The sequence below is a fragment of the Rhipicephalus microplus genome, chromosome 4, assembly GCF_043290135.1.
Source record: "Rhipicephalus microplus isolate Deutch F79 chromosome 4, USDA_Rmic, whole genome shotgun sequence".
Lineage (NCBI taxonomy): Eukaryota > Metazoa > Arthropoda > Arachnida > Ixodida > Ixodidae > Rhipicephalus > Rhipicephalus microplus.
Window position 1 is genome coordinate 103,547,480 of NC_134703.1, and position 26,997 is coordinate 103,574,476.

Sequence of the window (26,997 nt, forward strand, 5' to 3'; positions counted from 1 at the left end):
TGTGAGTCTTTCTTTAAAACGATCTACGTGTTCTTCGACCGCGTAACCAGCTAACTTCTAATTGCATCACATAGCGTTAATTTCTGCCGTGAGATGATGCTAATTGTACGGCGTTTATAAACTGATGAAGTGACACGAGACGTCAGCAAAACCATACGCTGCTAGACAACTTGTCAGAAGCAGTGCCACATTATTTCCGTTACAAGAGTTGTAAAAGAAATCTGGTCGTTTTCTTAGTAAGTTGGTTTTTCTAGACTGCGTTCTTGTTGAATGAAAAGTTACATGTAGTTTGTTCACGAGTTTGCTTTATCCATCCAGCTGCATTTGTATGCCTTGCAAAATGTATGTCACAATAACGGAAACAAGAGAGAGCCCCTTAACGCTTTTCCGTTTTATAAAGGGCATATAGCGAGTACGTACCTATTCTTCATTTAAATCAGAGTTTTAATTAACGTGCAGCTTGGTATTACAGAGATGCATCATGCCAGTGTCTCACTTTTTATGTTTCTTTTTTTTTCAAATTTTATCTTTTAATCAACCTATTTCAAATGATGTAAAAATATCGCATTACTTCTGGCACACTACGACGATGTCATCCACATGTAAGTTGTCGTGAAATGGTGGAGCATTTAGCAGCGCCATTCTACGCCAAGCAATGCAAATATTGTTGTTCTCACTGAAGCACCGGTGCGATTTTTCTCTTGAGAGCTGGTGACTTCTAATTAGCGCTGACACCAAAAAAAGTTTTCCTTCTGTGGTCCTTCCCATTTTTCAAATGCTTCAAACTTATTTTAGAAGCGAACCGTCTTATAGTCGAGCTCGATTCGGTGTGCTGGGCCACCACCCTTGCAGCGCATGTGCGTCCCTTTCCTCTCTCTCTCATTTATACGCTCTCCCTCTCTTGCCACGAAACACCGACGCAGGCAGCGTGTGCCAGCAATTTTATTGATTGCAAAAAAGTGACTGCTCGTGCTGCACAACCATTCACCGGCCACCCCATCTATAAAGGCACGGGATCTTGACGTCCATGGTAGTGCCGGAGGAAGGTTTGTCTTTTGCGTTGTTCAACAATAAAAATTCGCAGCGTGCGCCTGCACTAAAAGCCAACTGTGAGACTCTGTTTTCAATAAGATTGTTCTGTCTCTCATTGCCCGTTAGCAGCGATTGGCATGTTCCAGTAGGAAACACCAGCCCATCACTTCACGCTTTTCGCCTCTCCAAGTTTCTCTCCTGCGCTTCGTAGCGTCAACGCCGCCGCTAGTGCAAGCGTTAGCACCCACTGCTTCACATCTATACGTGGTTCTTTTTAGTGGGATATGGTGTACTTTTTTCCCCCCTCAAACTGTGGCAGTGACCGTTTTTCTTCTCCAGGTGTTAGCATTTGTAGATGAATACTTCCAGAATTACTAGCAGTCAGGTGTGTGGGTCGTTATTTTATCATTATAAATATTTGTGCATAAAACGAACGTCAATAATAACAATACACAATACAGCAGATGTTTCCTTGCCATTACTAAGCAGCTTTTGACAACGACAACGAATTTAAATTAGCCTCGTTTAAGTTTGCTCATTATTAGCTAAAATTACGCAGCCATTATCAAAAGTTTAGAGACAACAAGAAACGAGGAAAAAAAGAGTATATCTATTGATTCAGAATTTGTCCCTAATTTTAGGTTCAAGGCCTGCTCCCAAACAGTTTAACAAAGTGTACTGTGAAAATCAAACGAATACAGACGCCAATTGCGGAAAAATTTTTAATTTCATGAGAACTATTAATCTCTGATCTTTTGAAGCTGACTGCAATGCTTAATCTCCATACCACAGCGATCTGTAAAAAGAAGCGGAACCACGTTGTGCAAAGATGTATGGCAGAAAAACAACCAGCAACATTATTATTATGTATGTATAATTAATAATTTTAATGAAATATAACGGTACATAAATAAATACTGTCGTGTTGTTCAGGGGACCAATGAGTGATGCGTATTTGTATTTAAGAGATGTGTGAATGCAGTGTTTTGAGGAGTGTTGTGAAGGTGTGTTGATCTTTAATAAATAAAGCCTTCAAAATATCGACAACTGCACGTGTTCATACCATAAAATTTTGTTGTTTATACTTACTCCACAGTGAAATGGTTCGAGGGCACTACTTTCTGCTGAGCATCGGCTGCTGACCCACAGGTCGCGGGATAAAATCCCGGCTGTGGCGGCTGCACTTCCGATGGATGCGGAAATGTTGTGGGCCCGTGTGCTCAGATCTCGGTGCACGTTAAAGAACCCCAGGTGGTCGAAATGTTCAGAGCCCTTCACTACGGCGTCTCTCATAATCATAAGGTGGTTCTGGGACGTTAAACCCCCCACATCACTCTATCAATCAATCTTTTTGCTGAGCAAACGCCAAAGGGACGGTGAGAGTTGTTATTGGTCACATGTTCGCGAGCTAGTGACGAATGTTCAGCTCCCTAGCTGTGGAATTACCGTAACAAGGGCCTCTACAAGCATGAAATTTCGTAAAGTAAAAACGCCTTCAATTACACCTCAGTCCCGTGTGGCGTTGTGAGTTCGTGCTTTACGTTCTTTTAGTTGCTGCAATATAAGCGCCCGTGTTAGCCTTAGAATTCCGACCCAGAGTCAATCTGCCTGTTTGCCGCAGTAATTATGCCCGCTAACTTTCTTGACGATCGCTGTAGAAAAGCGTCACGCCATGTATTTACTTGCGGGTTTTGCGTTCCACGACGTTGGTATTGCGCGTACGAGTGGTGGGTGATCAAAGCACTAGTTTACGTTTTGAAGTTCTGAACGTGCTGTCCTAAATGTTTTGCGGGCTACTGCTGCATTGCCCGCAACAGTACTGTATTCGTGCGCTTACTTTAAGAACAGTATTGTTGCTCCGAGGATTCATGACAAAGTTTTTCGATGACTTGTCGAATAAAAGTGAAATATAGCGATAACACTCAAGGAAAGGTCCTACAAAACGTTGATAAATTTAATAAACAAAAGCTCGTTTTCAACATGAGAAGACTAGGCAATGATCGCCAATGAAACAAGCACTTGTTTTCAACAATAACAATGAAACCAACGGTCATAACTTAGTTCGGTAGACCTTGAAATACCAGCCGTCATAAGCTTATACAGCAAGAACAAAGTAAGAATTGCTGGTGATTGAGCGATCAAGCACGATACATCAAATGTATGAAGAACGAACGTCAGAAAAAAAAAGTCATTTGATACTACTTAGAAAAGAGCATTTGATGCCGACGTATAAAATTCTGGCTTTTGATAAAGTGCTGACGGCTATCACCCGTGTCAAACGTTAATTAATGGCAGCAGTGTGCCTGCTGTTGACAGTGATTGATCGCACGAGCAGCGTGAACAGCAACAACCAGGATTTGGCAATTTTCGTTATCAGAAGAACGCTTCGTAAACTTGCAATGAAAGAAAAACTGAACTCGAGGAAAACAATGGTCGCGTCTGCAAGCGACAACTAGAACATCTTGAAAGAATCTAAAATGCGAGTTTTCAAAGCGGAAAGTCTTGCACTACAGCGCGGCACCGTGACCCTCTTGCTAAAAATAGCCGCGCGCTGTCATCACCGCAGCGGACCCTCGGGAGCATAAGCAGAGGATTTTGAAGAGCGTGCTTGTTTTTATCCTCCTTGCGGTAACCGCCATTCCGACGGCCTTCTCTACGCACTCCTTTCCGCTTCGCGCGGCCGTGTAACGATGAAGGAGGGACACACGCGTGGGGTAAAACACGAGGTTCCAGAATGCAGCTGCTGGACACTCATCATGTTTTCAGTTTTTTTTTGGGGGGGGGGGATTTGATTGCCAAAATGCGATAATATTTTCATATAGCAGTTACCATGCACATTACACGCACTAAAATCAGTGTCTTTTTGAATGCAATGACGTATCAATTCCGTGTTGCTACTTCCACTATAACACTTATTTACAAACTGTAAGGAAGGTAGTTGGCTTGCAGCTTGACCAAGAGAGAAGAGGAAGTCTATGAGGAGTGATTGCTCCTCGCGCTTCTAGTTAGCCTTTATGATAGAAAAACCTGTGTACAGTTGTCGCAACTCCTGCCATTTAAGCACCCTCGTTTGAACTGGGGGAGGTGCTTGGTACTGTACATGAATTCAATTCTAGAAACATTTCATATGGATTGGTGCGGCAAATAATCTCAATGTGAATGTGCTGTCGTAGAGGAGTCCGGAGAACTTCGAACGTCTTGGGTGCTTCCGTAAGACTTATGTTTGTAGTGCCTTTTGCTATAGTGTAGTAGACAGTCCTAACAGACCCCATATCTTTTTTCGCATTTAAAAAGTCACAAGCCTTTTTTTTTTGGCAACTGACATTCCACTCTTTGTCAAGCCAGTTTTTGTGTTTAAAAAAGCCCACAATGAAAAAGAGTTTTTTATCAAGAGGACGCTCACTCCTCCTTATTGAAAATGTTAACGCTGATGAATAAATTGAACGAGCATTGCACCTACGTTATCTACAAAATGCAAGACAAAAAAGTTAATTTGCGAAATTGAATTTTTCGCGTGCATAGGGCATACGAACTTTGGTTTCGCAGAGCTATGTACAGCTCGCCGTAACTGATACAGTAGTAGCATACCGTAGGGCGTTTGCACGGCGGCCGGCTCATTATGCTCTTTCATCCAGTGGCTTAGGCATTTGTATCTTATGAACAAGAAAGGACCGTAGTGTCTTTACTTCGTAAAGAGCTGTAGGCTAGATGGTCGCTCCAGGGAAACTGCCACTCCCCCAATTTGTACGTGAGCCACGTTGCACGGTAGTTGAGTTTCAGCACGGCCTATTTTGCCGCCGTTCTTGGTGAATTCGAGGAAACTCTTTTTTTTTATCGGAATGGCCCGTGCTATGGCCCCGCTATCAGTCTCATGGTCGGAATTCACACACACCCCGCAACAAATAACAACAAAAAGGTAACCGAAACAAAGCAGGTGGGCTTCGTTTCAACTTATCCCACGAGTAGGTGGCGACGCAGTTCGATACGAAAAACGAAATTGTGAGAAGCATTAAAAAAAACACCATGTGTTTTGCACGCTTTTGACGCCAGCTGTGTTTGCTGCAGTCTTTTATCTAAATTTCGTCTGTTTGCACCAGCTCTTAAGCAAAACTTTTCACTTTACACGAAAATGTGCGCAGTTTTAGCGTCTGCTTAGGCAATACATTTTAAGGCGCTCGCACGTATCCCAAAAGAGCTGCAAAAAACCGAGTGTTTTTATTTTTTCTCAGCCGTTTTCAGATGCGTTCGAGTAGAAACTAGAAAGTATACGCACAGGTTCCTGTAAACCGAGAAGTTTTGCTTAAGAGTTGGAGCAAGCCTCAGGTAGTCGAAACTTCCGGAGTTCTCTCCTACGGCGTCTCTGTTAATCACATGGTGCTTTCAGGGAGTTAAACCCCACCTATCACTCAATTTGAGCAAACAGACGGAAATCGAGTAAGACAGTGCAACGAAAAACCAGAAATAAGATAGCAGGTTTACTCTCCTTTTTTCAATCGAGATGAAATTTTGTAACATAATTGTTCATATCTGGCTGGAATGCTCTTCGACGTATTATATCGCGATTTTGCTTGCGTAAGGGAGGACACAAGCGCGGCTATCATGTTTACGCCTTCTTTAAAAAAAGTCTTACATGTATTGAAAGACATCTCCACATTGAGTGGTGCTATTTTTTGGTTTTCAAATCGTGAAACACTATGGTTGATATTTGGGACTGCTATTCTCAACAGTAAATTAATACGGTGTTTCTAATAATGAAGTTCCGCAAGGGTGCTGTGCTACCATTAACGAGCTGGTAACTGCACGACACTTTTTTTTTTGGTGTTTCAGTAGCCATTGTGCCGTCCCTGTTGGTGGCAAGTATTATGGCGTAAAACGTACTTCATTATCTTTTAATAAAACAAAGCTAATTCAGGTCACTTTTATCTGCGAACCTGTTTTAGGTCATTGCAATTTGTCCGTCTTAAACAGATATGGTACCCCGCAGCAGTGGTCTAGTGGCTAAGGTCGGCTGCTGACCCATAGGTCGTGAGTTCGCATCCCGGCTGTGGCGATTGCATTTCCGATGGAGGCGGAAATGTTGTAGGCCCGTGTGCTCAGATTTGGGTGCACGTTAAAGAACCCCAGGTGGTCAAAATTTTGGGAGCCCTCCACTACGGCGTCTCTCATAATCATATGGTGGTTTTGGGACGTTACAGCCCACATATCTATCACCTATCAAACAGAAATGGGCATCACGATCAGCGCTCAAAAAAGCACAAAAACACGAAAAGCAGTGCCCGACAAAAGTGCTGTCAACTGAAAGTTTATTTGAAGAAACGTCTCATAAATATGCAAACATTAGGGCACCAAAAATCTTGACCCCCTCCCCCCTAAAGCACGTAATGAAGTATGCTGCAGATACGAAATCTCGGATTCTGTGAGGGCGATTGAACGCGAGCTCACGCACTTGCCTGTTGCTTTTATTATTAATTACGCTTCAGCAATTTCACGCGTGCGCTGGTCTCTATGCCTTATCACCACATCTGAGTTTTGTTTACTCAGCTGCGCTGCCGCTGAGAAATGGTCGTCATCATAATGAATATGCATGCATTCTCTGCGTACTCTTCACTCTCTTTCTCCTAGCTCGCAGAAAACACGTGACCAGATTTCTCTGACATGAAATTTAATAAGCGTGGTGACAATCACTTGCTTTTAAACAGGCCATAAAAATGTATCATGAGCTTTGAACAAATTGCAATACGCCTAATTTTTTTTGTAAATCACGCTTCGCCGCTTATACAGTACGAACGTGGAGAAGTACCCTTACCATCTATGGCAGTGGGGCGTGTATCGAGAAAGCTTGGCGATCTCTTAAGAATAACATGGAGGGAGAAAAGGAAAAAGAGGGAGAATAGTAACGGTAAAGCTAAACATCGTAGGTTTCCCCAAACTTAAAACAGATGAAGGGGCACGTGTCTGCAGGTGATACAGGCGAGAGTCTAACAGCTGCGCCTAACCAATGAGCAAATAAACATACATAAACCGCATGTCAGAAAACAATTTGTGCACTTTAGTTAAATTAAGGGGGTAAATTTAGGCGTCAAGATGAAAAAGGCTTGGTTGATAGAAAAAAAAGATTACCATAAGCGATCGGAATGCTATAAGGACCTAGTCAAAAGTTGTTCTCTTCATTAAAGTTTTACCGTAAAACAGGAGCAGTTTCTCAGTTTTCGGTCATTATTGCTTAGACTTAGAGAAAGCATAAACCGGAGTGCCTGTAACCCTATCACAAAGTACAGAATACTGTTCCGGGATGACCCTCCCTGATTGGCTATTTCAAAATACAGCACGACATACCACATAACAAGCGCTGGGAGCACGAACACAGAACGAACGGAATAGTAATCTGTCATCCGTGGAATGGTATAGGCCCACTAATCTACCTTAGACAAATGTATACCAGCGTAGTGTTCTCGTTTGTCCTGATTCATCTTTTACGCACAGAAAAGTTTCGTTTGCACCCAGGCAATCAGTACGTGAGAGTGCACTGCTTTTTGTTTTTTTTTGTTTTCTTCTCACCCTAAATTGCCAATGACACCGACAACAATCGCTAATAGCTGCGCTTCTTTTTAGTGGTCTTCCCCCGGCCGAAGTACCAACGCACCGTTCGCTTTCTGCCCTAGGTTGACAAGAGCGCGACTGGGATGCAGCCACCGATAGTTACAGCGTATAGCCAGGATGCTGGTCGAAGGACGATCTAAACTATGGGCGGACGTAAACATCGTAAAGTGCTTGTGGCTACCGCTGTCCGTTTTTACGGTGGTTTGCGTGGTCAGAGCTGTGCACGTTCAGATTATCAGTAGGCACCCGTTTTACCACCTCCATTCGGTCGCAACGAACAGCTCCCTCGGGCTCTAAGGAGACGGGGCTTTAGTTAGTGAGCTACATTGAATTCACGTGGACGCAAGTAAACAAAGTCCTGTCGTAATGCACGGACAAAACGTACCGGGCGGTGTGAGAGCGAGCATTTCGAGGAGCATGATTTTGGGATTTTGCCTTTTCGGACGAGGGTGGATGGCTTTCGACGAAGCTGTAATGTAGAAGTCCTGGCGTGTCAGTGCACAGAAAGAAAACGGTTCGCACAGTCGTGCAGTGATTTGTTTGGCGAGCGATGTGCGCATTCTACGGCGTACTTGCAAGCATCATGGATTTCATGAGTGAGTTGCAATTACTACGGAAGCTTTGTCATCCCCGCATGTGCACGTAAGCCCACGCAGGAAATTCAACTCTGGAAGGAACGGAAGGAAAGAGAGGCTGGTCTGCGGTATTGCAGGTTGTTCATTACCGAACCCTTGTGGCAGTAGGATGGCCAGGGTGTTTGCTGATGTTGAATTCTGATGATTGTTGACATCGCCTGCAAATATCATCAGTAACGTCATTTTGTGCTAAATGACGTTCCACCTAAACACTCACTGTGTTTTGCCGAGAGCTTCATTTTGGTGAGGCAAAAAATGAAAGTGCTTTCACCTTCCCCTGTATTTCAAAGTGAAAAGCGCAATTGAATGACATAAGCGGCCCGTACTTCCCTATTAGTTACCGCCTTTTATGTGACGGACTGCTTTTTTTTTTTCAGCAGAGTACTTATCGTTTGAATTTATCTGCCCCTTTCCCGAGCCTGCGTTAAATCTCGAATTTTGTCATAAAAAGTTATGGTACAGTAGGTTGTACGTCAGGTTGTCTGCATAGTATAGAAGGAAAAAAAAACATTGGGAAACAGGTCCACGTGAAGGAGCAGAGCTGGTAATTTACATTCTCACCGCACTGGCTTAGAAGGTCACTAGTGTTGCAAGAGTGTATTCCATTACTATTGGGCCGAAAAACTACGGTGATGGGATCAAGCGTGCGTCATTGTTTCTGACTGAGCAACTATGTGCTTAGATAATTTATTGCGTTTTGGTGTTCCCGTTGTGGATTACCCGTTTTGGTGTTCAGCCTCGTTTAACTCTTTGTTACCAAGAGCGATGTTACCATCGAGCCAGTCAAGGTGTTGGACAACAGCTTTTAGCCGATCGTATCTGCCAGAATTTTTGTACTTCTGGAAATAAAAAAAGTCTTTTCTTTTTTATGAGATTCCATTCATATTATGCCTAATTCGCTCACTGCATGCGTTATCTATTCTTCCGTATTGCTTTTCGTTCACGCTTGTTTCTCACTGCGTGACGATGGAAGCGGCAAATGTGGTATTGCATAACATGACTGTCACTGAGAAGCCCGGTCACTTTAGCTGCTTTATAGGCACTGACGTCACTCAATAGGAGCGTTACAAGAGCGCAGGATCTAGCACTATTCCAAAGACCCTATCGCCATTGAACGCTTCCAAACACGTATTGCTACAGTACCAGAACCCCGCCGCGGTGGTCTAGTGGCTAAGGTACTCGGCTGCTGACCCGCAGGTCGTGGGTTCGAATCCCGGCTGCGGCGGCTGCATTTCTGATGGAGGCGGAAATGTTGTAGGCCCGTGTGCTCAGATTTGGGTGCACGTTAAAGAACCCCAGGTGGTCGAAATTTCCGGAGCCCTCCGCTACGGCGTCTCTTATAATCATGTGGCACTTTTGGGACGTTCAACCCCAGATAGTGGAGTGAGTTAGCTACTGTACCGGCGAGTCACTTCAGTTTCAGGTCACTGATACTTAGTGGCTGAAGGAATTGCGCAGTTTAGGACTCAGTGGCCTGGCGGCAACTTTGCGATTCAGTTCCGATCCGCACCCCACTGGTTATTTGGTTATTTGTTGCGCAAGAGAAAGTGACTACCGTATAATGAGACCTGCATAGATAGGCACTGTTTAGTTTTCATGTTGGATGCTTGTGCATTGCCTCCTGACCTTTCGGGAAACGTTATCATACCGAACTTTTTACGCAACCATGAGAAGTCGGTTGATTGATTGATTGATTGATATGTGGGGTAGAACGTCCCAAAACCATCATATGATTATGAGAGACGCCGTAGTGGAAAGCTCCGGAAATTCCGACTACCTGAGGTTCTTTAACGTGCACCCAAATCTGAGCACACAGGCCTACAACATTCCCACCTCCATCGGAAATGCAGCCGCCGCAGCTGGGATTCGATTCCGCGACCTGCGGGTCAGCAGCCGAGTATCTTAGCCACTAGACCACCATGGTGGGGCCTTGAGAAGTCGGAAAACAGTGTCATCATAAGTCGGAAAACGGTGTCATGTTTACCGTGGCATGACTAAGTTTTATATTTTTGTCTCGTTTCCCATTCGTGATATGACACTATCCCACTCATTACAGGTGCCTATCGTCCTGCTGGCTTGTCAAGTGTTTCAGCGCTAATAAATAGAAACTGAGAGCGTAACAACAAAAATGAACGAGCTTTAGAGACAATAAATATAATACATATATGATATAGCCACTAAGCCAATGAACAAACAAGAATTAGGCTTCAGATTACAAGCGTGCATGAAAACGGAGAGCAGGACAACTCCACTAACGTCTGACAAGCTAAAGTGTCATAACCAGTTTCGTGTATATCGCAGAGCAGTCTCACTTGGTGATAAAATACAAAACAAACGTGTAATATTGAGCTTCGATTTCAGCAGGAATAAGCAGAGTGAAAATTCGGTGTCCAGCACGTACATTTTTTTATACGCACTACTCGAAAGATAAAAATGAAAATTAGAAGTTTCTGAATAAAAACTATCACCAACGCAGTGCTCAACGGGATATTATTATTCTGGCTTCTGAAAGTAATGTTGTTTTTGCCAGTGAACTCGGGAAAAAAAGGGAGTTAGAGCAAGCTTCGATAGTGATAAATATAATAGAGAGCCTTATGAGATATACGCCAACTACAGACAGAGCTGAACTTTGTTATAAAGAGTCAGAATGTGTCTTTTTTTTTCTCCACCCTCGTGTTTTCGCAAACGCCAAAGTAGTACTTGCTGCTTTCGAGGTTGCCACTCTATATTTATACTGGTTACTAAAATACCACTTTCTCTTCCTTTTCAAACTTACAGGAAAGTTGGATAATCTTTCGAACATATTGGCTCTTCTAAAGAGATGCACGCGCAAGATAAATTCCCGATTGAACTTTCAGGAGTTGGTAACACTTGTCTTCATCGTATAATAGTTCATAGAGAGTCACATGAAACTTCCAGCTCGTTGTGTTTGGCCCAGTGTGGTGCCTCATTAGGCATAAAGTTATTTCTGGGGAAGTGACACGGGAGAAATCGATACACCCGACCACAGCGTCATTAGAGACGAGTATTTAAAATGACATAGGAACGTGCACATCACCATCGCGTGTGAACTTATCTTGCTTAGCGCAATAAACTACAATTACTACGTTGAAGATAAGTAACACATTGAATGCTCCCTATGCTTCCAATGACCTAATTATCAGTTCAATTAATTTGATTGTGTCTAAAAGAGAAGCAAGCTTCTCGAAAGCTATCCCCAAAAGTGCAACAAAGTAAACTGGCCATATAGGGTGCAAAAGTTTATGATGCTGCTGGCTTTGGCTGACGTCGCTGTAAGGCTTCGCGTTTTGTTGCCGTTTCTTTGCACTAAGAGACCACTAAGGATAGTGAGGTTAAAGAACCAGTATACATTAACAGAACCAGCTCCGAAAGTTTCTTCGTAGCATGATTGCGCCATTCTTCGCCCAATGTTTTGTCTCTCCGGCAAAAGGAGTGCAGCGTTTGCGATTTTCATTAGGAACCACCATTGGCTAACTTTGCAACTAAGAACTGGCCAGTAAATTCAAGTCACGCACTGCAATGTCACTTCTTTCGTGACCCTAGAACTGCAGGCCGAGCAGGAAGGGGAAGGAAAAAGCAAAGAAGGGGCAGGGTAGGCAGGCAAATAAACTTTTATTTCCTCTGCATAAATTTTCTTTTTAATTTGCGCATAATTGGATTTGTACTCCGCGTTTATTTGTAATTTTTTTACCGATATCATAAACCGTTGCACAAAGCAGTATTACTGCCTATCGATATTATTCCCAAAAACTCTTTCTCCAAACTCCGACGTCCCAGTCAGATAAAGAGACGATTTCCGTTGCGCTACGATTCACGTTATGGACAGCTCAAGGCAGTTTCGTATAGTGTAAGCTACACTGGCCGAGGTTTAGCAGTAGTGCGTGACTTATGGTGAGCAGTTCTGCGCAGGCGCAAGGATCAGTGACGTCACACGGCGCTCAGCTGGCACGCCTGAGAACGCCTGGAAATTCCTGGAGTGACGTGCCACTGATGAGATGGTGCTGGGCTCGCGTGAGATTACTCGCTCGCTTGTCCATTCGTCCGTCTGTCCATTAATTCTACCAGGGTTTGTCCGTTCATCTGAGATTCGTCTGTCCATCCATCCGTATGGGGTTCATCCATCCATCCATCTGTGGTTCGTCCATTCGTCTGCCCGTACCTCACGCTACGTATGTCCTGGCATAGCCGAGCTAAGCAACTGCTAATTTTTGATCTTCCGTCATCGTAGATTTGCTGTAGTTTAGCTGTGTCATGTTGATGTCAATTGTTGTTGTAGTGCAATTGATCGCGTTAAGAACAACTAATGCGAGGTCTACTGATGAAATGCCAGTGTGCAACTAATGTGAGCCAGTGTCAGCACTTGTGTCTCTGGCTGGCTTGCAGTTTGTTTACGCTACAGACCCTTTTCTTATGCTTCTCCGCACGCAATTTTTTGCATACTTCAGCAGGGGTCAAAGTTCTGCCCACGTAAAAATTGTTTATGTCCAATTTAGACGCCTCATTACGTTGTCATGGCACTGCGATCATTTCGTGTTGCAACATTTGTCTGAAACGATGTTTCCAGTCGTATTTTTGTCGACACTTTTGATGTTTGTCAGAAGAGTGACAATTGAATGATGCTTGTCATATGAAATATGTTCCCACTTTCTTTGCTGACATTCAGAAACATGCGCGATTGTCAAACATTTTATGGAGCGAATACCGCAAAAAAAAAGATGGTTTGTTGTTAGGGCGGGCGAAGATTGATATTCAAATATATCAATTTTATTCTGTGACAAAAAAAGCAAAAATTGACGTCTCGCACCACAACAGATTCATCTCATGCCATTTTTTTCTTTGTTCGTTCCGCTCCATCCGAGAAACGTCAAATTTTCTTGATTTGTTGCACGAAGCGACACTTGCGACGGCCCCTTGTCTTCTCACTTGATTATACTAGGAAATCTTGAATCGTTATTCAAGACAGCACCTCCGTTGTTTCTGGGTGACTAGAACATTAGCTTTCTCACCTCGGGCTGTGAGCGCTTTTACCTGTAAAACCACAGCTGGTTAAAAATAAAAAGATATGTCCAGAGAAGCGAGGAGCGTCAAAAGTAAAGGTTCGGTGCAACGCGATACGCTTTACGAAGCTAATGGCCAAAACAAAAGCAGGAAAAAGGAATATGTTTCAACACAGCTTTCTGTGATTCTATGGTACTTGCCCCATTGTTTTCCAAGGGAATTGATTTTCATTAGCGGCAGACACTGACGGAAATTGTCATTTCCTGCCCAGCTGACAACCCAATGTCCTGACCTCGAACCACATTTCCAGACCATGTAGCAGGCTTGCGGGAGCACTAGTATTTGTTTTTTCTATACCACATTTTCTTCGATCTACGCCCATAAGCCCAACTTTGCTTTCATTGTGATTTCTTATGGCCCATCTCTCTTTATTATAGACGGAATGATGACTAAAGTTTCTACCAAGAGCTGCCACGTAAGTTGTCATTATACGCTTTCGCTTGTCGTATAGTGCGATTTATTGATTCACGAGTCCTTCACGTTATGTGCAGAAATATTTTCCTGGCCCGTTCCATAGAACTATACGAGGGAAGTATGCTCGACTGATGATTAGACGAACTTTGGCATAATTTGTGAGTTTTTATTGTCGAAATAGCACCACATAATTTTACGTTGACAGAAGGCTTTTTGAGAATATCTTGTGAAAGCATGGCTTGTTTTCTAAGCACAAGTCAAATATGTGGTGATAGAGTACAAGAGATTTTTTTTGAACAAACTACTGAATATTGTCGTTTTAGATAAAGTTTTTAAGCACAGTATAGCCGGTTTTCGCAAACCAAATGCCTCGAAAATGGTTTCCAAAACTTCAACTCCGAGGAGGGATTGAACTCACACAAACGGAGCATTTGACAGTAGGATACCATATAGTCATTGGCATTGCAAACATAAAAGTAAAGTTAGTGTATTCGGAGTGAAGCTGGCCATATCTCTTAAGCACCTACACTTTGCAACTTAAGAAGAAAGTTTCACAGTGGTTCTGTTATGAACGAGGTTTGTCATGTCGTTCACAGGAAAATTATCATCATGAATAGGCGCACAATCAGTCACCGTCCAAATGGTCACGATAGATTGTTAACAATAGAATTTGAAACGTGTGATGCCTTTTGGCACATGAAACTTGAGCACGTTGGCGTTTGTGTGTTTTATCTACGTCGAAACGCAACCGGATCTGCTGGAAACAAAGGTGCAACATCGAGTGGCGTTTTCAGAATGTTAACCAAATAATTTACTATAATTGTTGTATTGGAAGTGAACTGACAGTTTCACCGGTCTCAGCAGGAAAAAAAAAACGAAGATAGAAATGAATAAAAGCGTCTGCCTATGCTTGTGCCAGAAACTACATTGCGTCCTGTATTTAACGTCATTAAACTTGTGCACCTCTTCCTTGCACTATCTTACGGGAGATAAAAAGCTATACAAATATGATTCGTTGGAACATGCGCTATGGAGTGTTATATAAGTGTTTGAAAGCAAGGGTACATTAAGAAAATGGTCATGAGAACAATAAAAGAAGCTATTGTATACCTACATGAAGCTAGTTTTTCCCGGGAAACTTTTGTCGCCACAGAAGGTTATCGGAAGCACCATTAAAAAGTAGGAGGATGAAAAGAGGCACCCTTTCATAGCACGCTGTTATAATGATGCGCTTTCTCATTACAAAAATTAAAAAAAATGGTTTTACAGACTCAATTCACTCGCAGAATTTCACTTTTCATGGCACACCTACTATCTTTTTTTTTTACTGTATGCAACGAGCCACTTACTTTTGCCTTTCATAAACGGGGAACATCTTCGTGGAAAAGAAAACTTTTTTAGCTGTGATGCCGCATGTGTGTCTTCAGGGAAACCATTGGCGTTACTCATTGAGCACAATAAAAAAAGCCTGAATGCCTTTCTCACTCTATTTATCTTGCTTTTAATTTTTTGATACTTTGCTGCTGTCGCCGTGCTGCTAAATGCTGACCACGTTCATCTCAGCTGCCGCGAGGACAATTTTTGAAAACAAGATCGCACATGTTTACGTAGTGTTCCTCAGCTGTATTTTACTAATAAATGCTTCGTTTGTACTTTTCTATGCATGTAAGGCAACTGTCACCCATAGAGAAGGAGATAGAAAGAAATCCATGGAGCGGAACGGTGGGCGCTCCAGCGTAAAAGGGCGAGGAGGAAGGGAAGTTACAGAAGGGGAGGAGAGATGGTATTGCTGATGTAGCAATTTATGCGCGTTTGACATCGCGGACAGTGAATAAGTCTGGTAACCTTAAGAAATCTCAGCAACGCTTTCGTTGCCCTTCCGAACGCGCAGCCCAACGGTCTCAAGATCTCGTCCACGGGGAAAGCTCTTGTTTTCAACTGATGTGGAATTTAAGGAGGTCTCACGCTTGCGTTCGACTTGCACAGGAGACGCTCAATCGGTCCCATAGTTAACCCAAGCGATACACCAGTTAAGCCAAGCGATACACCAGTGCACACGATCACCGAGCTGCAAGTGCCACTGCCAGGCACCGAAGTCGAAGATTCACGTCACTTACATTTTTAACGACGACGCTCTTTCTCAGAAAACTTGAATGCCGGTATTTTGTTCTGTCTGTCCATATGTCTGTCTCTCACGACTAAGCTACCTGGTGAAAATTAAAGCCTTTGATCTATGCCCAGCCATCTTGATCTGGTGGCTGCGTTCATACTTGTGAACATCATCGGCTAAAAAGCAAATATTACGCATATCCGAGGCGCAGCATCAATACGTAAGTATCAGGTGGTGTGTTTATTTTCTAGAAAATGCATAGACACGTAATTGAAGATGCCCCAGTGTTTATTACTCTGCGCTGACTATACTAAGCAATGTATGAAAGAGCTGTCGTTTCCTACGCATCGCTAAGACAGTATGGTGCTGCCACTTACCAGTGGTTCTGCCCTCTACACAATGCTTCGTTTCCCGATATCGCTGCCAGATAGCGTCCATGTCTCGCGCAGCGCCTCCAGACAGAAGACTATCGTCTTTCGATGACATTTGCAGTGAAGCTCACAGATACGTAACTTGTTTCTTTCGTTTGTCTTTGTTTTAGGATTGAACCGGCAGTACACACGAATTGGCCAGACCAACGAGTAAGAAAAAGTAGATCTGCTCCGGAGGCGTTGCTGAATTACACAGAGGGCAAGGTGCAGAAGCCAGCCACTCGCTACGTTGAGTAGGGGAAAGAAAAAGATGCAGAGACAGATGTACGTACCAAAATACATTTATTCGGATTTCGTGTTGAGTTCGGTGGGTGTGACGTTTGTGGTGGGGGTGGGCGTGGATGACTTGGTGTCACAGCTCAACAATATCTCCTTCGGAGATGATGGTGAAGAACATAGTGAACATTAACTTTGCGACAGTATTAACACTCTAGTTTACTCGTTGACACCACTTGTTTAAAGATGGCATTAAGAACTTCAGCACTGTGTCACAGGAGGCGTTACTTCTTGCGCTGATGCGTCGAGGGGTCACAAGCCATGCCCATACTAAATTCATTCCACGCAGTGACCCTAGACAATACAAAGAAGCCATCTGGATTCTCGGGAAACCACTTGAACTACATAAACTTAGTTTTAATGGTGAAAAAAAAATGCAGCCAGGAAAGTCGCACTGCATGTCATTCATGTGCGCTGTGGTTGGCACACTTCGTGAATGCTCAGATTTTCGCAGCATCGAAACACAAGGCAGCTTGAAAAGACGCTTCCGAAAACGTGGGGTTTTCATGCCAACTTGACGTTTGCTTTACCTCCTGCTAGTCATCAAGTGTAGATGCAGGCTGCACCCACACTGGAGGCATAAGGCGAGATAGCTATATTAACTTGTGCTGAGATTACTTCTCCAGGTAATTGGTCACTGGCAGTTTTTCTAACTATTAAGTGAAATGGCATTTGCAAACGCTAACAATAGAGGACCACTGGGAAAGAACGCGTTTTTTCAAGTTTCTTGTGCACAAACCGAAAACAGAGACAACAAAGAGTTTTTATATATTCACGCAACCGACTTAATAAAGCAAAGGATGACGTAGGGGACGTTATTTGCAGCCTTCAACTGCAGTGCAGCAATTAATACATAGTTGTAAAAATAATAAACTAAAGAAAAGCCACTGTGGCGTCGTTAGTATTCGTAACTTCAACCTTCAGTTAACAAGCACGAAGCACTACCAGAGCAGTGCTATAGAGCATCGAACTTGTTATCCGAAGCTTGTAGGTTAGGCCCCTACCGATGAAAATGTGTTTTTTCTTATCGACCCCTTTAAATCATTTCCACGTATGTCATAACCACTGCACTGTGGTTAAAAACAACACACATTCCCTCATAATATGCATATACAGTTGTGTGACGCTTTTCAGTACACGTTCTACTGATGTTCTTGGAACGCATGCACACACTGATCACAGTTGACAACTATTAGCCAGAATGAGGAAACACCGGCTTTTGTGCGAATAAACACAAATTTTACTTGCACGTGATGGTCACGTGCAAGTAAAAAAAAAACCTTAGATAACTCAATAAATAGATTTTCCCTCTTCGTTTTCTCTACCACCAACACCAACTACTAAAGCATCATGAACAACGACAGACCCTCTAAGGCTGATGTATTTATCTACACTGCGCTATTTATAAAACAGTACTCCTATATAAAATCTCTGTTTCTTCAAGACATCTTGACCGGTATATCTCTCTTTTTTTTTTCGTACGGAACTACAACATCTGGTGACGACAACAGCTCGACATAAAAATACTCTGACATAGCGCTACGTACAACGTATGCATATACAACTTTCTGCATATAATTTACACAGGTTCTCGAACTAGTTTTTAACTGTGTGTGTGTGTGTGTGTGTGTGTGTGTGTTTGTGTGCGTGTGTGTGTGTTTTGTGTGTGTGGGGAAGGGAGAGTGGCTTTCATAATTTTCTAGATACTGGTGCACGCAGCCCAGAACACCACAAATGCTCGTAGAAAAACAAAGAGAACCGTGTGGTGGTTTGATTACATTTTTCCCAGCTAGACGTCGCAGCCATCCTTTTGTGGCTGACGAACCGTTTCACGCCCACTAGAAAATAGTTCTGATCGTTCTAAAAAAGCGTAGCACTCTTCTGCCGAACATCGAGTGTTTATATTTTTCTAGAGCTCGTGCATTTTGCACCCGTAATATGAAATTATATAATACCGAAGCATTAACTTACGCATAACCATATCGTTGTTCTTGCACGTAAAACCCCCGCAATTGATGTTAAAAAAATACTTTTGCGAGAATAGACAACTTACGCGCATAAGACTTCTGATGATGAAAAAAAAGCTAATTTTGACTAATTGTGGTGCGTACGTACTTTTTTTTACCCTCAAGAACTACTTTAGGATCAACGCACGCGCGAAGCACTGACTCCTTGTCATATAAATGTAATTAAACGCGTCAGTTAATTTGCTTAAGGGTCTTCTCGTGGCTACTCAGCTGTCACCATCGCAAAAAAAAAAAACACTCGCCTGTTAAATATTCTCAGTGATAGCTGTCGTAAAGACATAATTAATAAGACGTGTACTTAAACTATTTGCTTACGCTTACGACCGCACAAGCTTGAGAGCCAAGAGGTTGCTTTTGCTGTGATAGAAATGTGGAGACGGTATTGATAAGCTGCAACTTATTCCTGCGCTTTGAGGTTTATTTACTATACCTACCAGAACTCGTTATTTGACGAAGCTTTAAAAATCAATGTCCCCACGTCATTTCAAATTTGGATGGTGTTTTTCTAGAATGTCTTTCCAGTTCGCCTTTCTGTAACGCTGCATCGTTCCTTTTACAAATTTTCTATATCTGCTGTACTTTTACGCTGATATAAGTGCTTGGGATGTAGAAATTAAACACCAACTTCGGCGCTGACCTTTCGCATACAATTTACATGCAACCCAAGCTCTGCTGCCTGTAAATTATCAAATCGCAGGTCACGTCTTAGAGACTAACACAAATTATTGCATATGCGGCGTTTGCAGACTCGCTTGTATTGGATATCGATTCCCATATATGTACTTGCATCATTGCGTAGTGTTTTATTCTGGTGTAATTACAGTCATACAGTTCCCTATAAGTTCACTCTATGACGCTAGTGTCTATGGGAGCTAAAACACGTGGCACTTCAGCCAGCATAGGAATGACGGGTGACACCAAGGAGGCAGCACACGGATTTGTCTAATCTTCTAACTTTCGGTTCCATTTTGCTTCCCGTAGTTTAGTGCTGCTTTTTCATGAGACGACAATCTGCAAATGTTTAGCAGCTTCACTTCACCACCTTAAACTTTTAAGCTTATCGATTCAAATCAGGCCATGAAGTTCACAACGAATATTTTTTTTAAACAAGACCAAAACACAGCAATAAACGAAGCCTCAAGTGCGTTAAAAGCCGCCTGGCAAGAAGACTAGACAAACTTGTATACTACCCATCGTTTTCATGGTGGCTGTATCATCACAGCAGCCCCATCCCCTCTAGATAATTTTAAGAAACTTTGTGAGGACAGCCGAACGTTCGTAAAAACGGGCCTTTTGCCAATGACAATATTCAAACAAAATTGATTCTCCAACAGATCCATTTCTTTTATTGTTATAGTCGGTGTTCTGTGCTGCGGCATAGATTTGTGGGAAAGAAGAAACGTACGGTTGCGTGCATCGTAACATGTGTATATATTTTTTACTCTTGAGCTTGTGGCAGTAGTGTAGAAGACAAACAAAACAATTTAAACTGCACATTTGCTCTACTCTTCGACCCTAATAGGCACATGTAACATACAACATGAAAGTGCGGTGTCTGGTGGATGTCAACACGCCAGCCTCGGCAGAGAGAGTTCGAACATATTTTTTGTAAGGCTTTGGTTTCTGAGGACTCCGCGATTTATTGCAAGGTACCAAGAATCTTTTGCGTGGCCTGTCCTTTAGTATCAACTCTGCTCCAAGTTATGCGGCTAACAGTAGGGGGACACTGTCTTAAAAACGTGCTTTGCTTTTTCTTGAATAATAATGCTGCGATGAAAAATGATTTTCATAAGCACCCCGAAACCCATCCACGCCCTCATCAAAGGTTGCCAGCAGAAAGGCTTCCAGTTAAATCAATATGCCCGACCTGAAGATTGAAGATATGGACTAATAATACATTAATGCGCTTTAACAGTAGTTTCAAGGCAAGTAATATTTTTGCCTAACGTTAAGTTGCTGAATTGTGAGGGTGACCTGAAATCAAGCGTGCTGCCGACCACGATTTCTTACTTCCATCATGGGCTCGTCTCAGAGCTGACCTAAGAGATGCCTTTTGTTTAATATGTATTTCAAGCGTAAATGGTAGTAAAAAGCAGCGATTATCCGTTCATCGCAGATCACCTTTAGATACTTTTAGTGGCACACAGCAGACATAAGATTTTCGTTTGTGTCAGTGACAACCTAACCGTCAGCTATGGAACTAGGAGGCAGCATTGTGATAGAAGAGGTCTATTAGCCCCACTGTCAAATGTCTAGTGCTGTACCTATTCATAATAACGTCTGTCCTATGACTGGTATAAGGAGGGCGTTTTCTTAAAAAAATGTCCTAGTCTTCTTTCTTTTTTTAAAACGCGCATGACTTTCTTAGTCGGGCTATGTCTGGCTTCCGTAGGGATCCGTCCACCACCCTCTCCCATAGCTACAGCTGCGAGCGTGCGCGTCCCTAGCAACCGTAGCCCCCACCCTATCACGCTTCGTCGTCGGCAGCTTTCAGCAACAGCTGCGGGCGCGCACACTTATCCTCGCCCCTAGCAACCGGAGCCCCCACCGCCTTGATTTGAACGTGACTTGCCACCGCCTCAATGCAGTGCATTTGAAACTCGTTTGTGGCGTCTGTGCTGGCAGCGTTTGTGCAGCGTTTGCGTTGATAAGACGCTGACATTATGACCGTAAAGTGCAGTGCCAACACAAATAGGTGCTGATGAATGTGTAAATAAATACTTACGACAGAAATCCTCGTATTGTCATTTATTTACGCCATTAAAATTACTACACCGTGTACACTCGGTGCAAGAAATGCAGTGTCATTTCTTCACGATTACCTTCGGGGAGGTGGGGCACTTTTCTTTTTCTGCAGCAACCACTTCGTCCAATCAAAGGAAATGACTGTAACGTTGCGTCATCCCTACTCCATTCCGCTAAGACATTCTATGTATAATCTTGCGGCGCCCATTTAAAATCGCAACTGCAAAACATCTGAAATAGGCCGTAAATGCTTTAGGTCTGCTCCTCCGAAATCCATGTTTCTGTGTCAAATGAAGTTTCGGCAGCCTCTGTTACAACAATGCAATTCTATTGTTTCATTGCGCCAAGGAAGCAATGTTGAGCATCGTATTGACTAGCCGGGCTTTTTTTTTTCAAGATCTACGCGTAAGCTAATTCGCCCCATCTCAAATGTTGACAGCATAGCGTCTCACGACCATATCCCCCAAGTCCTGGCTGTCCGGTACGCCCATGACAGGGCTAGGAGGCTTGACCTCCCAGTCCCAACGTGGGATTAGCCAGGCAGGTGGCTACATCCTGTACAGGACGTATAAATAAAGTTATTTCCATCCATTTATCCACGACTTGCTGGCGTAATCAGTTGTCGGACGCGGTACAGCAAAGCAAGCTGATGACACTTCAATTCCGTCAACGACGCGCCCTACGATGCGTATTGTCTCTTCTTTTCTTTTTTAGAAACACGTGCGTAACAAGATGGTGACCTAGGAATTGCCCGGATGCAGTAATGACTGGAAAGGCGAGCGTGTTAACGTCCGCCAAGTCACGACGAAAAAAAAAAAAGGTCCGTGTGAGGCACGTTCGGTGGATCAAACAACACTAACGTGACCACGCTTCTTCGCTATATCCGGTATGTGCGCCAAACACAGGCATTTGTTCGTCACCTCTGAGCTTCTTTTTTTTTTGTTTGCAATGAAACTGTAGCGCGCAGAAGCGAACAGTTGTACAAATAATTGGGGGATGACATTTAGTGCCACTAGAAATATGTGCGCGAAAACACAGCGTTCACGAGGCGTCGACTAGTGTCACTGTGTGTCACAGCGTGTCACACTGTGTCCACAAAGTGTGCGGAAGAGCTTGCATACGACACAACATTGCATTGCTAGAGAGGAGGACACGCACCTGTGTTCACACTTTCAAGGTACGCTTTTCCTATTCCGCTTTGGCGTACGGCTAAGCGAAGGTTGGCGGCGAAACATGCACAGTCATCATCGTGAGATACAAAATATGTTTGCCCCCTTTTCTCTATAAGTATATATCTCTTAATAGTTTAACAGTTTCCTAGGCGCAGATAGCTCACCGGGGAAGCATGCTCAAGCTTGGTACCGCATATCTTGTAAAAGAAAACCTAAATATAAGGAAATGGGACTGAACCCTGCTTCTCTTCAACCTTCGGTTAAAATGGCCGACGGAGTTTCTTGAAAACAGGCGCCGTGGTAACCGAAACTTCCTAATAATTGTGGCGGGGTATTTACAAGTAGCGCGGTTTTCTTATTATTTTCAACAATAGAAAAATGATCTAATGCTCACGATTTTATTTCACTAAAGAATGGACCTCATCTGTTCAAAAATATACCTATGAAGCACTACACTAACACCAGGAAGCCAGTCGTACAGGTCGTAAGAGAAATTCGACCTCACTGGTGGGTTCGGGCCTTCTATGAGTTTAAAATTGGTTAATGTAAGTAATGCATCGGGACGTGGTAGTTGGTCCTTGAAGTGTTCGCGGCACACTTCCGTTGGCCTTTTTTTTTGTCACCCCAACCTTGTATTTCCACCTACTCTCTGTGAATTTACGCTTATGTGAAACGAAATAGTAAGCCAGTACTTGGAACCTGAAAATTTGATTTCAAGCTGATATTTGTTGATCGGACACATTCGCCCTGTTTCTCGAGAGTGCACTTCGGTATTTTGCTACGCTACGTGTGTCCAACAATACTTTTCTACATACAGTCTTCATGCAGGCGTGTAGTACATAAATACATCTATTAAGAACTCCTATTACACAGTCAGTGTTCTTCTGAACAACACGTGTCAATATCAAGCGCACGTCAAACAGTCTATTTACACGACGTTTTTACATTACGCTATGAATACAACACGTTACAAAAAAAAATATACGCGAGCGTATTTCACGAACATTTGTTATTCTAAGCACACCTACCTGCACTCTTCACGAAACAGTACAATACTCTATTGCAGCTTTGTTTCGCCTTTTGAAAGCCAGAGTGCAATTTTTTAAGGTCCAAAATGATGACATAGACACTGGTTTGCAAGCTTTCATCGCCGTGAGCACTGATTTGGACCGTCTGTTCTGGCGTATACAACAGAGTACATAGTAGTCGCAGTACAGTGAGAAAATGTGGCGTCATCAAACAAGGACATTCTGAAACAAGGATAACATTGCATTCAAAGAAGGCTGCCGCCAATAAATGCCAAAGTGTCTTTGCTGAACCGTAATGAATGGGCAGTGCGTTGGTTCTGTGAGATGGCTTTAGAAACGCTGTCATAGAGAAATCAGATTTCCTGACATGTCTCAGCCTGCACCAAGGTTTTTTTGTAGGTATATAAGTCAGAGCACATTTACACACTCTAAATGTATCAAATATACTCTGAACTGCTTAGCGCTACTTAGTCACACTAGATGGGTGACGAAGATAGGATTAAAATGCAGCTTAACTATCCTTAACTGCTTGCTGATATAAATTAGGGCAGACCAAACTATGCTGATAGTCCTACACTTTTTTTAATAACTGTAAAATGTTTATTTGTTACTTTTTTGTTTCTAATAGAGAAAGGCGCTGCTATTCATCCATCTTTAGCGGATGCAACGCACGCGCGCAAGACATAGACAAGCAAGGCCATCTTTCGCTCAGGTCATTCCATTTCTTGTGACACGCACGCAGTTTAGAAAAAATAAACTTGATTAACGCAAAAGTTGGTGAGGACAGCCTTTCAGTAGCCTGTGTATTGATTAGGTTAAAAGAAAAGAGTATTCTCTCTCATCTATACTGCTCAAAAACAGATCAGGTACATAAATGTGTACTGTTTGCCTTTAGACGCTCAGAAAGTAATAAGGCAATAAAATAGGAGATAATTTTTTTTCATCCTTCTCATTCCCACAAGGGTCGTAAGTATCGTGATTTGTATCGTAATTCTCGCTTCATTCGCGGAGACAATCTCACCGGAGGGGAACATTCGGACACCGCACTGGAAGCCGGCACGCTTTTCGCGACGGAAGATCGCGTCCGCGTAATCTATTGAGCGGACAGGGTGCCAGCATTGTGTCCGCAAGCATGGCCATCGATGGGCTATCTCCGGTACCCCGGTAGCTTTTGGCTTAGCAGGTACCGGTCTCTGCGGCCGTCGACAGCCTCGATGTAGGACCGGCGTACGCGGAACATGCCAGTGTCGGCCTGGTAGAGCAGGGTGTCCAGAATCTCCTCATGGCTGATTGTCTTTGTTGGGAGGACCACCTGAGAGACGCCAAGAAAAGACGGAAATATAATTGGTGGCATTGTAAACTTTCTGCAACATTTGTATACAAGAGCCAGCTACAAACTAGGCAATTCACTAAGTGAAACAGTGAACCTCTGACAGCTCAGTATTACTAATCATATTCAGCTATGAGAGGCACGGAATAAGTCACCTTGATCAGAAGGGACAATTGGGTGACTTGGTGCACTTCCATTTTAAACAAATCGTAGCGCGACAAAAACAGGGACGTGAAAGAAAAGACAAACTGCAGCGCTGTAGCTTGTCTTTTCTTTCCTGTACCTGTTTTCGGCGTGCTATTATTCGTTTAAGATCCAAGTTACTTTGACATTGTCAGGTGATTATAATGAATTCCTCCCCCCCCCCCCAACCCCCTTGAAGCATTATGCCACTTAGCTGCTTACCATGGCCTCCGCGATCGGTCCACGTTTCACCGATTGATCATGCATGCTGATGACGTAATGTAGTGATATAATCATCATGTGACGTCGTGATACCGTTATGCTAGAGCCGCAATTGCGGGCGATCTAAGATTTCACGATGATTTCGCAACGCCCCGTACAAAATACCCACGTGACCTTGTATGAGAGAGCGACGATGCTGCATCAGTCGCACGCTCGGAGAAGGTCACGCGGATATATTGTACGGAGCCTTGTGGGACCGTATGAGTCTAGCAATCTTTTGCAATATATCAACACTTCACAAAGTCTCAAAGCGTAAGCACTTATTGTTTCCTTAGGATGTATAAAAAATGGTACAATTATGCGCTATGGCAAAGATTACGCTCCACGTACAAACAAAGATGATTGACTAGCCGTCGCTTTGAGCATATCTTATACGCGCACACTGTAAGCGTTCTATGATTTGGACACTAAACAAACGAACAAACAAACACACATGCAAACGAACGAACACGAAACAAACAAGCAAACAGATGAACAAACACTTTTATTTCTCCTGATTTACTTTGTCGATGGTGTTGCGTAATCTAATAACATGCTATGACTGATTGTCAGTTCTTTGCTTCCACTCAAGGGCGTAGGTAATGTATATGTGTGTATGACATGTTTGCTTTCGAAAGAAATGTGGTTCGTACACACCAAGGGTGATTACTGAAGTGACCATTCACCACTTTTTCTTTCCTTACTGCTTCCCACGCTGGATAACCTTGCCATCTTTATTATAACGCTCTCATCTAATCTAAAGTGACCGCAAAATCACTTAGAATTAGGGAGCCCTTCATTATTATATCATAATTTAATGCATATTGGTATTTAAATATTGAGCCGTTGTTTGGCAGGCCTTGTCTATTCTTGTTGTTGACTGAAAGTGTACTTTCTGCAAAGTTTGTTGAGTAATTGGGTAAACTAGGGAAAACATTCGATACTTACATTTAATACTTACTTTTATCAACTCTTGTGGTGGTATGAGGTAAAGTTTCAGATCTCGAGTCAGCCGGTTCATGGTGCATTGAAGTTCTCTAGGATCTACCAAACGAAACAAAAAAAAAAGGTAATTATTATTTCTGGTCCCGGTCACCTTATTGACGACTATTCAACTCGTTAGCTAGGATTTGGGTGCACGTTAAAGAACCCCAAGTGGTCGAAATTTTCAGAACCCTCCACTACGGCGTCTCTCGTAATCATATGGTGGTTTTGGGACGCTAAACCCCACATATCAAACAATCAACGACCATTCAGCGTACAGCCCACACATATTCTGTATTTGAACACCGCCATCGCGGTGCCAAAGTGAACATACGATATTATTCTCAGTTTCAGAAAAATATGCCTTGCGATTCGCTGCTCTGAATCAAATAATGTTGACTAGATTACCAAACAAGTCTTGTAAGGCGATGATGGCGCATTCTGCTAAGTGGAGCACGACAACACTCCGAGAAAGACGGGGAACAGGAAAGGAGAATCCGACGCCCTGTTTGCTAATATATGTTTTTTCTAACGTGCACTCGTTGTTGGCGAGTTCAATTCAGTCAATACATATCTATCCAATAGCCTCAAAAATAAGGACGACAAGATTGCGTACTAAGGATCAGCAGCACATTTGAGAGTGTTACGGTGGTGCTTGGCTCTTTACTTTACAGAGAGCGAAACCTTGTG

The 26,997-nt window shown here is 43.1% G+C and overlaps 1 protein-coding gene across 1 annotated transcript in view; it reads right to left on the minus strand.

Moving 5' to 3' along the window:
- Window positions 1-16,566: 16,566 nt before the first annotated feature.
- The window catches only part of rsh (Rap GTPase activating protein radish), a 192,203-nt gene continuing 181,772 nt past the window's right edge, over window positions 16,567-26,997 (minus strand). Inside the window, exons 17-18 of the mRNA XM_075893404.1 lie at window positions 26,285-26,367; window positions 16,567-24,861 (exon numbers count right to left, since the gene is read on the minus strand). Of these exons, the coding sequence (XP_075749519.1) occupies window positions 24,697-24,861; window positions 26,285-26,367 (248 nt within the window). The 3' untranslated portion in view covers window positions 16,567-24,696. The remainder of the gene's footprint in view (window positions 24,862-26,284; window positions 26,368-26,997) is intronic.